Genomic DNA, 14808 nt, shown 5'->3' on the forward strand with positions numbered 1-14808 from the left:
TAGTGAATGGATTGAAATCACTTGATGAGGTGAAATCCTTAGAAGCAAAATGAAGCAGGACACATTCTTAGCTAACGGGACAAAACTACCTAAAGATGCTACGTGGTTGTAAAGTAACGGAAGTCATTCTTTTATTCACTATAAGAAAGCAAAGTCTCACAATAATATCATTCTAACCCAAAACAAAGAAACCTGATAGCAGCCCAGGGTTGATTCTGGTTATTTTGTGTTGGACATCAGATTGGCAGCTGGGTCCAGCTACTTGATGGCAGGCACTGGGCCACTCTAGCCATTGATAGCACTGTGCTCAGCCTAGCGCATGACACAGAGTGTGCACTCTACCAGCACCTGCTGCTTGAAAGGGAATGAATGAATGAAAACATCCACTAATGATTAAAGCACACCTGTGTTAGCTACCTGGGTATTATACTTTGCGAGGGACAGGGACGCTTCTTTAGAACTGGGCAGCCAGGATGGTGCAGGTAGAAACCCAGAGCATATAAGCAAAAGTTGGAGAAACTACAGATATTTAACCTACAGAAGATGACATTCAAGGGAATTTGGTAACATTTTCTTTCAACATTTAAAGAGTTTTTACCAAAGGAGGTATGATTTGTTCTGTGAGCTCCCAGAGGCAGAACCTAGGAGAAGTTTCTAAGTGGCAGCTCAGCATAAAGAACTTCCTTTCCATCAACTGGAATGTTTTTCAGCTGGAAAGACCCATCTCAGGAAGCAGTGAGTTCTCCACCACTGAGGATATTTAAGCAATGGACATTAAGCAACAACCTCTCTATGGGGTTACTGCGGAAGGTCCTGTCCATCTGTTGGTAGGTTGGACTAGATACTTTCTCAGGTCTCATCACTCCCAAAAGTCCATGAATCTAAATGATAAATAGTCAAGTTTTTTTCCTTATCCATCATACCTCAATATATTAACTCAGAGTTATTACCTGTTTCCTGGTAAATTTCATAAGCTTCACTCTTGGAAAATGAGAATTTTGAACATAACCGTGTTTTGGTGGTTTGAGTAGAAAAAATTCACAGTCAAGTCCAGCAAAATGCTTGCTTGGAATTTTGAAGTAGTCTTCTGAAAGTGTTTTGGAACCGCCTTCTTGCACTGTGAAATTTTGTGCCTCCAGAGGAATCTGCTTAGGGACAATATCCACCAAGATTTCAACTCTACTCACAGCTTGGAAGCCACTCATCACATCCAGTAAAAACTGGTCCTGTAGTTGGTCAGGAGCTGTCTGTACATAATGGATATAACCATCATCAATGTCCTGCTGTGTAAAACTCAAAGGAGACTTTTCATCTGCACCCAAGCTGCCTTCTTCTGGTAAAGATTTTCGGAGGTATCCATGCATGGGCGGAGTTCTAACTATGAACATTGCCTCTGAAGGAATATTATCTTCATGTACAACCTTGAGTTCACATTCACAACATACAGACAGAAAAAGAAAAAACAGACTGATATATGGGAGAGTCAAGACCCTTGATAAACCACATTTTTTTCTATTAATGTCCACAAACGGCTTAAGTTACAATCCAGATTGATACACAGTTTAAGCTTGGATCTGCTCTGGTGACCATGCCAATATTTTGAATTTCAGCCCTGGTGGCAAAGAAAAAGGAATATTTGAATAGTTTCTAATGTATTTACAAGGCATTGTTCACAGTGACAAGAAATCCAGGAGTCAGAAAGTTGAGCTGAAAGAAACAAAATGGTATATAAGGAGAAGGAACAAACGATGATGGAAGAGGTAGCAGCTGAATCACTAAAATTGCAGCACTTCAGAGGACTATTTTTAAACTAGTTCAGCATTTTCAATATGCATTTAATTTACTGATTGAGCAAAATCCATCTCAAAACTGTCATGGTTATTGATTTATAGTCACTGAACTCCATACACCTCCTTGTGGTTAAACTGAAGCATAAACTCTCTAAGATCCTGAAAAAGAATTGAGAAAAGCTTGTGGGTCCCGTGGTCAAAAATCATTATTTAGTAAACTGCTTCTGATTTGAATTCATTTCTACTTGACGTTATTGACTGTATTTATCAGGCAAGCAAACTTGCTTGCAGTCCTGAGGGTAGATTCAGAATAGCCTGCACTTGTGGCCAATTTTCATATAAATCACAGTTTACGCACCCTGTGCAGGATTACTCACTCTCCCCTAACTCTGATCAGCAGGGCTGTGCTGCTGAAAGTTTCCAAGTTGGAGCCTCAAGAAACCATGTAGCTTCTGGTATGAGGTTTCACCCCTGGCATTCCACTGGTCTAGGCTGATTTTATGCATCAATTTCAAGAAACTGAGTAAGGCCACATTCAGAGCTAAGGAAATAAACTGTATGCTATAGTATCCTCTGCTATTTTAGGAATCCTTTTTATGTTTGATAGGTTACTCTGTTTTTATACCCTGCTTCATCACATTACTCAGATCAAATGATATATTGGCAGTGTTGCTTATGAAAAATGAAAAAAGTAATGACCTCTTAATATATTACAATATATACATTCCCTCCCTCTTCCCAGGTCATCCTACACCAAACATACATGCAAACTCGTATGATCATGTGCACACAGCTTCAACATGAGGGTTAGGATTACTCATATTCCATTTCTAACTGTAGAACAATTCGCAGTATCAAAATCATGAAACCTTCTCAATGGCATCTACATTTTTTAAAAAGTCGTTCCACATGCGAGGAGGGAAGTCAACACAAAAATAGCTTTCAGAAGCAAACAAATAGATCACATTCCCTGTGGTTTTAGGAGAGTGGGACTGTTTGGTACTGGGACGACTACCTACCTGGAGTCTTCTTCTACTCAGTTTTACTGGTTTTCCTTCTTCAACAACAAGGGTCTTGCTGTGCAGAATTTGGGTGTGATGCTGGTGGCTTTCCGAGTCCACATGCACATAGACGCCCACTTCTAAATATGTATCTTTAACTTTCACTGTCAGGTTGAACACATCGAAGCTGCCACTGCCGTCATGCCTATAAATCACATGTCCTTGCTTCAAGTCATGTAGGGAGAACGAGCCGGCCCTTGAGCTGCTGACCAGCACTCTGCCATGCTCTGGGGGCCGCGCAATGTGGAATCTGATCTCGCCATCTGTTCTGACATCTTGGTTTGTGGTGACACTGAGGTTGGCAGTCGTTAGGCTGCTGTCCTTTCCTCTCTGCACGAGCAGCCCCGTGTTGTTGGCTATATGCACGTAGGGGTCTGACACACTGACCTCGAGAAGGGACGATGTGGTGTGGACACCGTCTGTCACAAACAGCACAAAGCGGGCGGAGTCCGCACCTCGATGCCTGAAGAGCACGTGCCCCGCCCGCAGGTCGTCCTGCCTGAACTGGTACAGTTTCTGAGTCGGGTCACTGGCTCGCACCAAGTCCCCATTCGGGATGCCCCGCCGGGTGTAGAGCAACTGCCCATCGTCAAAATTGGAATCCGGGTCATGGTAACAGAGATCTGCTAGGGTTAGTAAGCGCTGGCCATTCCGCACAACGTGAAAGACTTTATCCACCACGCGCACCGGTTTCTCATCGTTCTTTAACTCCACAGAAACGGTGACCTTGATCTCTGCCGCCAGATGCTCCCTACGGAGATCCCTGGCCACTCCCTCCTGGCCTGGTCCTGTAGGGGAGGCCACAAGGAGGAATTCATCACACTGGGTCTCAGAGTCATCGTGCACATACATCAGCCGCTCATCCAGGATGTCCTGATCGGTGAATGTGGAAATATTGTCATGACTTCCCAGAGACTCTGAAGAGCTAATCAATTTCAGCTTCCCGTGTTGAGGACTCTTGGTGATTTTATATTGGAAGGTCTGATTGTCCAATGTTTGAGCAAATAATTCTGATCTTGTAATTAATTTCCCTTCTCCTTCTTTTACAAACAATCCCCTGTTTGTTAAAATAATGTGCATCTTATCTGCTTTAATGTTTATTCTGAAAGTATAATTATTTGATTCTATGTGTTTTGCAATCATCAAGAACCTGAAAGTATCTTGTGAATCTTTCCTGGGTCTCTCCTGTGGTTCATAATTTATCTTGAAGTCTGTAATGTTTTGTTGGCTGAAGACTGAGTTTGTTTTTAGAACTTTTGTGCCAAGTAGCAATTTTCCTTTCTTAGGTGCGGTGAGTAACTTAAAATGTAGTTCCGCTTCGGCTATGTCCACACCCTCTGTCACAGCCTGCAAATGATCTGAATTCAGTACATGCCTGTTTACTTCACTTATCTCAAGAGGAACATTTTTCAGAAGGGTAAATGTTAGCCATTGTATGGTAATGGGAAACATCAGCTCTTCACTGCTTTTTCCTTCTATATTAACTTTAAATTTAAAGTGATCAGTAATGTTTTTTAGCTGCAATTCCTGGAATATACTGGAGTACCGGACCCGACCCTGATCAATTGAACGCTGAGAAAAGATACTCACTGGCTTCCACTCTCCACTTGACCCCTGCCGCTGAATCTGGCCAAACTGAGGTGCATGAGTGACAACATAGCGGGTCTCCACCTCCGGGCGTTCACCATTAACCTCCACTGACAAGTTGCTCTGCGTAATCAGAACCGTGCCACCCTGCTGTACGACCACACCGGTTCTGTTGGCCACTTCAAAGTCCCAAGGAACAGCCATGACCCGTAACACCACCGTATTGCTAACCAGCTCTCCATCACTTGCTCTTAGGAGAATCCGGGAGTTCCGATGGCCCCGGTGCACACAGAAAATGTTGCCACCTCTTAAATCCCCATATGTAAAACCACTAATGGCTCTCCCAGGGTCATTGGTGTTTTCTAAAAACCCAGCATCTGAATGGAAGTTGCCAAGAACTGAAAAACTAAGACTTGAAGAATCTGTGTCTGGGTCTGACACATGTATGATATTTGGAGTCAGTCGTTTCTTAGAGTTCTCAAACACGAGAAGCAAGTTTCCTTCAGGGAGCATAAGGTTTGGGGGATCATTTACTGGAACGATGATGATGTTGAACACAAATGAACCATGTCTTTGAAGATACAATGGCACTTCCTTCTCGCTGCTGGAAGAGACTGAAAATGTGAAATAATCCCTCGGGTCTTCTGAACCATCATGGATGTACCAAACTTTTCCTTGGCTCAAATCTAACAGAGTAAAAGCCTTCTCCATTTTTTGCTCAGGGCAAACATCTAATCGAAGGAATCCATGAATAGGCATTTCCTTTATTTTAAATAGTATCTGAGACTGATGGATACCCAAATCCTTCAACTCCACATCCACCTTCATATGCCTTTGTTCCAGTAAGGCTTGCCCACCTTCTTGGACCTCCAAGTTATTCAGAACCAAGAAATAGCTACTCACATCTTGCAGAAAAGGTTTGCCTGCCTCAGGGACGGCAGTGGACAGGGGAACTTGTGCCTCAAGCAGGTTTTCCGTTGCTGTTACGGAACGAGTCTCGTCATCACTACTCTTCATTTTACAACCAGCAGATATATCTTTGGAAACAAGTGCACCCTTTAATGCTCTCTTTTCTGAGTTGGCTTCCAAGCCTCTTAGGCACCCTTTGAAAGAGATTGCTCGAGCAGATTTCCTAGGCACAGAGGCAAGCTCTAACCTCTTAACTTCTTCTCCCTTGCGGTTATCAAGACCTCCTAGGAAGAGGTGGCCTTCAGACACAAATGGTTTGCTTTGAAGAGGCAGCAAAGTCCTTACTCCTTGTTCGTCCACCATCAGGCCCAGATACCTTTCAGTGAACTTGAGTTGAATAATGTGCCACTTGTTGTCACTAACTAAGCTAAAAGAAGAGAGCTGAGTATCATTCTTATTTCTTCCTACATGAGCCTTCAATAAACCTTTAACTATTTCCAAAGCAACAAAATCTCCTTCTCTACCAGACTGAAATAACAGCAAGGCTTGATGAGTTCCAGTCTGCAAAGCAAATTCCAACAGCCCATCCCCTTGCACCCTCCATTCTGGGAAGGTGATGTAAGATCTGGAGCTAAAGAAATTCATGGCTTCATCCTCCCCTGCAAAAAATTCATCACTGCATCCTAGTGACACCTCATAAACTTTCTTGAAACCAGGGTAAGATCTAAGGGATGTGAGGATCTCCCTCTGGTTAAATATCACATCCTCCATGCACCCACGGAAATTGGGGAGCTCTCCATCGAGGTAAGGGACCTCAAGGCCACCGTGGCCTGCAATGTAGATTCCATGCTGAAAGTGCAAATTGTGCATCCCACTGGTGACCTGGCCAGTTGTCTCATAGCGTTTGTCAATAACCAGAGAGATATTTCCCTTAACACAGTGCAGTTCCACTAAATGCCAAACCAAGTCATCCACACGAAGTCTTTGCTCAGAGAGGAACACTTGTTCACCTGTACCCAAATTCACTCTCACCTGAAAGAGAAAGAATCATAATTAATCAATCTCATCTCATAGTGTTTTATTGAGAAAACAAGGCCATTCACAAATAAAAGAGAAACTTGGACATGGAAGCTCTTCCCATGTCTATGGGCTACATGTTGAGGTTAAAAAATTTCAGAGTCAGAGTATGTAGACATGCTGGTAAAACTGGAGAAGATCTTAACCCTTACATGGTTTTATTTGAGTGAAATAGTAGTAATCAAATGGATAGCTATATTTATTCTCTTTTCTTTCACTGTTCTTCCCTCCAGTAACTGAATGCTTATACGTTTTTAAAGATTTTTAAAAACCTTACCCGTAAGTTTCCTGATAGAAGTTCTATTATGCAGTAGTCATTTTTCCCAGCTGCAAGAAAAAGTAATCCCTGTGGTTTGCTGGTTTGAAATTTTAAGTGAAGAGATAACTCAGAGGAAACTTCTATGATGTTGAGCTCCACATAGCTTTCACCATAAAAAGATGCTAGGGGAAAAAACAGAAGTATTAAAGTTAGTAAATTTATTCCAAAATGACTATTCCACTTTATATTTTCATTTTCCTTCAGGGACTGACCCTGCTGAAGACAGCTGCCTTGCCCAAGGCCATATTTGCTTCCTGGGGTAGCCCACCAATCTGTCCTGGGAGCATAAAGGCTCAGTGTTCTCTTGCCCCAACTCAGGACACCTCTGATCGGTCAGTCCCCCTTCAGAACTCTCAAGGTGGGTGGCAGAGGTTTCTACTAAAACTGAATTGCAAATCTACTTCTCCCTCCACCCAGTACTGCTTCCTTTTATTCCACAGGGGTTAATCTGAAGTCGCTGGTGGTGAGCTTGTGTAACACGTTAGACAGCTGTGGAATATCAAGCTATGAAAAATACCGGGCAAATAGTAACGATAAGGACAATGGAATTGGGTGTTTATCGCTAAGTTTGAAATGAAGCTTTGGAAAAGATAAGGAAAAACGAAGAGAGATTAGTTGACAATTACAAGCCAAGTGTGAAAGTCAAAGAGCTTCCCTGGTAGCATATATCTTTCTTGTCTCCTAAGCAAGTAGGCAGAGGAAGTTGAAACTCCCATCCAGGAATTAATCATCAGAGTAAATAGCTCCAAATAAGGTTAAAGTCCCAACCATGACAGGCTGGCTCCGACGAGTCTAAGGCCTTGTTTGGGAAAGAACGTAAACTTGACATATGGAATGGGAACATGTGGATTGGTGCATTCAAATATCTTGGGTCCCTAGATCCCTCTGAGCCCTCTAAGCCTGAAGAACTGACCTATTCCCCTGTTAAGGGTAGCACTCCCCTCGCTTAAAGAGGATGCGGAGACCTCTCCCCACAGGTAACATGGAACCCCTGAAGATATGCCCCATCTCTCTTCCTGGCCACTAGACCAAAAACTTAAGCCACATAACCTGTGTAGGGACACGTTGAGCTTGATATGGGAAGGAAAGGACTAGACTCTAAAGTTGCTGGAGGACCTACCCGGAATGTAGTGCCAGCAGCTGGGAGAATGCACAGGGGACTGTGGGTAACTGATCAAAGAGGCAGGGACATAAAGTTGAATCAGAAAGAGTTCATAATAGATGGGGGGGGGCACTCTCCAGGGATTCAGGATATAGCTTGCTGGCAAAGACTGCCGGAAATGCTGTGAACTCACTGCTAAGGTGGCTCCTAGAAGCACAGAAAGTGTAATGACCCACTCTAGGTAAGACACACATGACAGAGTCACCATGACAGATGGTGGAAGCAGAGATTGAAGGGCTGGAGGTGGTACGTCCAGGATGGAACATGAATAGGACCAGAAGGCACAAGCAAGCTACAAGAGATGATGGCCCAGGGCTCCATGTCAGCACCATTCTCGAGCCGGCAACTTTTCCTCAGCTCACACGTGCGGCTGCACCAGGAAATCCCTTATTACCAGATGATAGAAGAGTAAAACACCTGAGCTTGGTGCATGGATGAGTGAGCGTCATCATAAGTGTGCAGGTTGAAGATGGACTCCAGCTACACTACAGCTCCCCCTAGGGGTGGCCGTGAAAAACAATAGTGAGGGAAAATCCTCCACAGGGAAGAACTTTGGGTGGTACACCTAATCACCCACTTTGTAAGGAGAGAGAAGTGGCTTGCGGTTAGAATAAATAAAGACTTATAAATAGCGGCAAATGGCCCAGTCAGATGGTCAGGAGCCTAGAATGAGAAAGATTGAAAGAGCAGGGACAAGAAGGTCTGGGATGGATGCCTGAGTGTCAGTGTGAAGTGAGAAAATCTTTATATTGCATGTTAATGCCCACCAGAAAACATCTACCACACAAGAGGCACTAAACCATCAGGCTGACAAAATGAGTTGGCTAGTTACCATCAGCTAGCTTCTGTCATTGGCCACCCCTATAATTGCCACAATGGGTGCATGATGAAGTAGCCATGGTGGTGAAGGACGAGTCTGTGCATATACCCAATGGCCTGGGCTCGCTCTTACCAAGGCTTTCTTAGCTATGCTCCTACTGAATGCCCAACATGTCTCTAAGGGAATCTAGTAGGTTCCCATCCCTTGAAGAGGGGTGGCAAGTTGACATCAATGAAACCCTTTCTCCTCAGAATAGCCATGATTCATTTCAACAAAAATAGACACAAATTCTAGGTATATATTTGCCTTTCTTGCTTGCAGGGCGCTACTAGCACCATGATCTGAGAGATCATGGAGTGTTTAATCCACTAACATGGGATGCCAAATAACATCACCTCAATCGAAGGCACACCCTTTTCACTCCCAAGGAGGTATGGTAATGAGCCGAAGACCACGGGACCCTCTGGTCCTATCATGTACTACACCCCTGAAGCTGCAGGCCTGGGAGATTGCTGAAAAGCCTAATGAAGGAATGGTTGGATCACCAGCTCAGAAGCAGTGCTCTATCAGGGTGGGTTCCATCCTCCAGGCATTATCGACATTTTAAGTGAAAGATCTTTACATGGTCTTTAAGTTATAGCTCTTCACACACCTCCTGTTGTGTCTCCAGGAATCATAATCTATGGGTCTGAGAACAGGTGTAGATCAGGAGTGTTCTTGCAGAAGAATCCCTCCTTAGGCCTGTCTCTCTAGGGAGCCCAGTCTAGGTAAGATGGATAGGTAGTGAACAGTCATTTATTGAACCAAACTGAACTAACCTAGTGGACCCTCATTTTATAGTTGAGTAAACTCAAGCCTAAAGAAGCTTCTGGACTTATGTCAAGTCAACAGTTACTCAGAAACAGAACTAAGACAAAAATTAAGCATTCCCAATCACCAAGGCAGTGTTTTTACCAAGATGCGAAGCTGATAGAGAGATGAATATGATCTGTTACAGACTTTCTCAGATATGCATAAGCACCCTCTTCTCTTTTTAAAAACAGCCATTGATGATTAAACTCAATAAAATTATAATGTAGGGATGTGGTCATTAAGTTGAAACAAACAATTACAAACCCACTATCCTAGTTTATCCTCCTGGCCTTCCCATTACTGAATCCCCCGCTCCAATTTTTGACAGGCTATATTGTTAAGTTTTCAAAACCAGGAAATGTTTTCTAAATCATAAAATCTACTGCCGAGAATGGCTAAGTAACCTTAATAAACAACATCCTTCTATTTTCCCACATTTCACCTCTGGCACTACATCAATTCCAGTCTCAGCTGGTAGCTAGAAATTTCCATCACCTCAGGGGAAAAACAAGGAAGCAGGTTTAAAACTTATGGTTTGCCGGATTGAAGCTGGTTTTTGTCCTCACCTCCAAATTGACCCTAACTTTTGTGGCCCCTGGTAAACACCTCAAAATAATAATAAAAAGCAAACAGAAGCACAAGTAAAACTGGTTCGTAGAAAAAGAAAGGTGATCTTCACCTGCAGTGAAGGACAAGGCATGTTTTGGTACTATATGCGTGTAGCAAATCAAGCTGAACAAAAGTCAGAGCAGCTTCCTGGTTCTGTATGCTTAAGAAAAAGGTGAAATGTTTGAATAGAAGCCATAGCTTGACAGTGAAGTGGATAAAATGCTCTTCATGGAAGGTAAGAATTTCCATTTCTCTATAATATCTCCCAGGTAGGTGATTATATTATTGGTTTTATCTACCTTAGAACTAGTTTCCATTCCTTCTTCCAAACTATATTATTTTGGGTTTTTGTTTGATTTTGGTTTTGTATTAGAGTTTTTTTGTTTTGTTTTATTTTGTTTTGTTTTTTTGATTCACTAGATGGAGCACCTCCAGTGTGCCAGGTAGTATCAGGAGGTAGATTAGTGAACTAATAAGACAAACATCAGTCTCCAGGCCAACTGCTCAGGTTGCAAAGAGAACGCCAGCATTGCCCTGCCCGAACCCCCTCTCAATAGGGCATGCTGTAAGCCTGCTGCTAACAGTTGTGCAGACTGTGCCCCGCACAACTCCAGGGGGAACTACTCCTGCAGACGCTGTAGATTCCTGTAGTGCCCCCTGGAATGAAGCAGTGAGGCCGTCCTGGTCCCTGGCAAGCCCCAGCTGAGCTGACAACTACCTCCTTAGTGACTGCAGAGCCTCTGTCCTAATCTGAATGCTCCACATGTGACATTTACACAGGTCTGTGTTTGCTCCACCACTGGCTGGGAGCTTTCCAGGTCCCAGCCACAGCCTTTGGAGTAGGTGCTGGAGCCAGGCTCACTCTGCACAGGGACAGAAACTTCCCTAAGGCTCCCAGCCCCTCATCCTTCTCTGGCGACATGTGTCATCTTCTGTCAGAATTATATGGCCCTTTGTATGATCTCTTTTACTAGGACAGAAACTCCCTCTATAAATTTCCTGTTGCTATAACCAATTGCCACTAATGTAATGGCTTAAAACAACACAGATTTATTGTCTCACTGTTCCAAAGGTTAGAAGTCCAAAATAGGTCTCACTGAGCTAAAATCAAGGTGTCTGCAGGGCTGCATTCCTGCTGGAGGCTCTAGGAGAATTCTTTATTTAATAAATCTCCTTTATCCACATTCTGTACCCCTAAATGGATATCTAACCCACTGGCTCTTTGCCTCATAGCCAGGTTAACTGCACAGATGATGAGGAAAGGAGAGGAATGAGCATTCACTGAGTAGTTGTCAGGCTGTTAGGAGGTCTTACACCTATTTTATTCAAATTTCTCTGAAGAAACAATTATCATCCCAGTTTTACAAGTGCAACATCAAGACCAAGAGAAGTAATTGTCCCAGTCACTGAGTATATACGGTGGCACCCAGATTGAAGCCCAAGTCCACCTGACTCCAAAGCCATGGGCTTTCCATCACCCTACACTGACCACTTGGGTCACTGGCTCAGGCCCCATCACCACCCAGTCTGCCCCCCAGCGCCATTCTCTGCCCTCTCAAATCTCCCTGGCCTGCAGCTAGCAACTCCTCTCTCAAAGCCACACCACTGCCACAATCACAGCGGCCCCACACCTGGGCCCCTAGGCCTGGCCAGTTCCACCCTGCATGCCAGGCCAGAAGGGGCGGTGGAGGCAGGCAGAGGAAGAATCAGGAAGGAAGGGCGAAGACGGAGGAGCTTGGAAAGGCCTCAAAACAGCAGGATTGAGGGTAGGAGGGTATACCTCAAGCGGTAGAGTGCATGATTAGCGTGCACGAGGTCCTGGGTTCAATCCCCAGTACCTTCAGTGAAGAACCGAATAAATAAACCTAGTTACCTCCCCGCTGCAAAAAAACAAAACAACAACAAAAAAAACAAACAAAAAACAAAACAACAACAAAAACCAGCAGGATTGACTCAGAGCTGGAGGAGCTGGAAGGAGGCAGGCGCAGGGGTGAGAGAAGGTGAGGTGTGGCTACTACGCATGCCAGGCAACGTTCCGCCAAAGCTTCTAGTGAAATCGCCTAACATGAAGTAAATAAGCGTTCAGAATTTAATCCCAACACCACAAAGATTTACAAGGCCTTTGATCTACAAAGTGCTCTCTAAAGAGTCTAGAAGCAAGTCTTGTTAAGCTGAATTAAATTTCAAAGAGCCATGGAGAGCAGAAAAGACCAAGTGTTGAGCTCAGTTATATGAAAAGTCTCAACAACTATGCTTTTATTAATCTTTGACTTCGGAAAAGCGCCATGAAAATGTAAAGCACTTCCAGCGAATCGGGTCCAGAAAATGCAAGCGGACTGTGGAAGGACTTAAGGAATAATACGCCAGCGACCGAAGAGTTTCGGCGAGGAGTTTAAGGCCCTCAAAGCCCTGAGGGTCGCGTGCAGGCGAGTAGCTCTCCCGGGCCGGGGCCAGGGAAGGAGCAGAGCTGAAAAGGTTGAGAAGGGAGGACAGCAGGACGCCTTCCTTCTGCTCGTCCGAGTGCCACCAAGAGTCCGGCCCTGAAACCCAAATTCGTGGCGAAGGCCGCGCGGAGGGCAGGGCAGGGCAGGGCAGGGCAGGGCCCGCCCCGGGGGCTCGCGAACTGGCCGGGGCCGGAGGGGCCGGCCGCGCGGGGCGGGGAGTTGGAAGCTTCCCGCAGAGGCGCTGCAACCACCGCGCAGGGCCGACTGGTCTCCTCCCCCGGCTGCCCGGCTGCGAAGGCCCGGCCTGAGAGTTCACGTCGCGGTCGCCGCGGAACCAGCCTGGTCGCGGCGACTTCTGTGGCCCCCAGAGTACAGGGCGCTCCCCGCCCGCGCCTCCTCCCCGCTCGCCCCGCTCGCGCTCCTCTCCTAGCGGGCTCCGCGCGCAGCCCTCCTGGGAAGGGACGGGCAGAGGGAAGTTGGGGGCGCGTACCTCCGAGCGCCCTGCAGAGCCCCAGGCAGGCGGCGAACAGGACAAGGCGGCGGACCCCGAGCCGCCCCATCCCGCCGCGGCGGCCCCGCGCCCCGCGCTCGCTCCCGGGCGGTGGCCCAGCTACCTGCTCCGGCCCCTCCCCGCCCGCGGCCGAGAGCGGGAGCCGGGCCGGGGGGCACCGCCCCCAACCAGCGCGGGGGCTGAGCAGGGGCGGGCAGAGCGGCTGGCGCCTTGCAGCTGTTGCGCCCCATCACGCTCGCGGCCTCGCTCTGGGAACCGCGGCGCGGGCACGGCCTTTTCCGGGGGCCCAGCGCCCAGGCAGGCTCCGTAGGGAGAGAGTACGTGTACCCCGCCCTGCCCCGCGAGTTCTGTGATGGAGTTGTGTGTGAGCAGGCGCTGTTGAGAAATGGAGGCTGTTGGGTCCAGGAAGTAGGACCCAACACGGCTTTAAGGAGCCAGAGTGAGCGCCAACTTACTGCTGTATCCCCAACGCATACCTGGTGCATAGGCACCAGCAATTGTGTTGATGAATGAGTATGAATGGGAGGAGAAAAACGATGCTATCATTCCTTCTCAAATGTGAGCCTTATTTTTATGTATTTTAAAAGACGGTCCCTCAAATCATTTAACTGACTTTTTGGAAAAACTGCCTATCGGATGCGTTAATCAAAGCCCAAGAGTCCTGCGCAGGAACACTCATCTCCTGATTCGGGGCACTTACTCATGGAGAGGAAAAGCCTCCACCCACGCCTGAGGCTTCTGGGGAAAATGGGCTTGAGCGGAGCTTGACAAGGACCAGGTTTGAGGGACAAGAGCCACAGGCCTTGTAGATCAGCCCTGTGTGCCAGTTTCCCCTGCCGTGTTCTGTGCAACACCGGTGTTTGACCAAATGCTGATGCTTGTGCAATGAATGCTAGTGATATTTTGTTCCTAATCAAATTAGAGATGACTTTATTTCACCTTCCTTTCCTTTTTTAGTTCTGTAATAAAGTACTGTTTAAGCATAGAATCCAATTTTGACCTTTTCTTTATCAGATGATCTGTAATTTGTTTTACCCCTGAGCAGACAAGTTTCATCTGTCCAGACCCCTCCATTCTCCTGGGAGACTCACCCTACTTCTCTAGGGGAAATGCTCCCCACTCCCTGCCCCTCCACCCCCTTGTTGAAAATGGGAGCTAGCACCAACTTTCGTAACCTTTCCAGATCACAGTAGTTGGTTGGGCTGGTGGGCACTTGACCAAAAATGGGGCCAGTCACTTCCATTTTGAAACTTTCTGGGAGACTTCTAAGGGAAGAGGGTCTGCTCTTCTCTGGAGGAAAAGCAAGGAAGCTATAGGTAGCCAAGTCCTCTGCTTTTTCAGAGAAGCTAGTGTTAGGCCAATTGACGTCCTTCAAAGTCCAACAACCCCAATTTCTGGGATCTCAGATGTCTGCCTGTGATCCCTCAACAGACAAAGGACATTCTTTACTGGGCATGTTTGCCCTAACAAACTAATAGCCCTAGTTAATGCCTAATCTCACAGTAGCTCAGGCTGGCTTGGTTCAGCCCACCTTATCAGAGCCATAAACCCCACCGCCCTTCATGGGCCCTAAACCTCTTACCTCACCTACAACCTCAGAGACTTGTGCACTAGCCAATCAGGCACCTTGAGACCCAACTTTATATAAAGACCCCACCAACCAGCCC

At 46.1% G+C, this 14808-nt stretch overlaps 1 protein-coding gene across 7 annotated transcripts in view; it reads right to left on the bottom strand.

The window, feature by feature from the left end:
* The window catches only part of LOC102507081 (chondroitin sulfate proteoglycan 4), a 64183-nt gene extending 50569 nt beyond the window's left edge, over nt 1–13614 (bottom strand). For 6 of the 7 annotated variants that reach the window (XR_004316760.1, XR_004316756.1, XR_004316755.1 and 3 more), the window contains exons 1-4: nt 13121–13614; nt 6702–6865; nt 2810–6379; nt 951–1421 (exon numbers count right to left, since the gene is read on the bottom strand). Coding sequence is in view for 1 of the 7 variants with exons in the window: in XM_032472109.1 (XP_032328000.1) it covers nt 951–1421; nt 2810–6379; nt 6702–6865; nt 13121–13190 (4275 nt within the window). In the remaining 6 variants the exon portion in view is untranslated. The remainder of the gene's footprint in view (nt 1–950; nt 1422–2809; nt 6380–6701; nt 6866–13120) is intronic. The other variant, XR_004316761.1, reaches the window with a different exon arrangement.
* Between the last annotated feature and the right edge of the window lie 1194 nt (nt 13615–14808).

The sequence above is a fragment of the Camelus ferus genome, chromosome 3 (genome assembly GCF_009834535.1).
Source record: "Camelus ferus isolate YT-003-E chromosome 3, BCGSAC_Cfer_1.0, whole genome shotgun sequence".
Lineage (NCBI taxonomy): Eukaryota > Metazoa > Chordata > Mammalia > Artiodactyla > Camelidae > Camelus > Camelus ferus.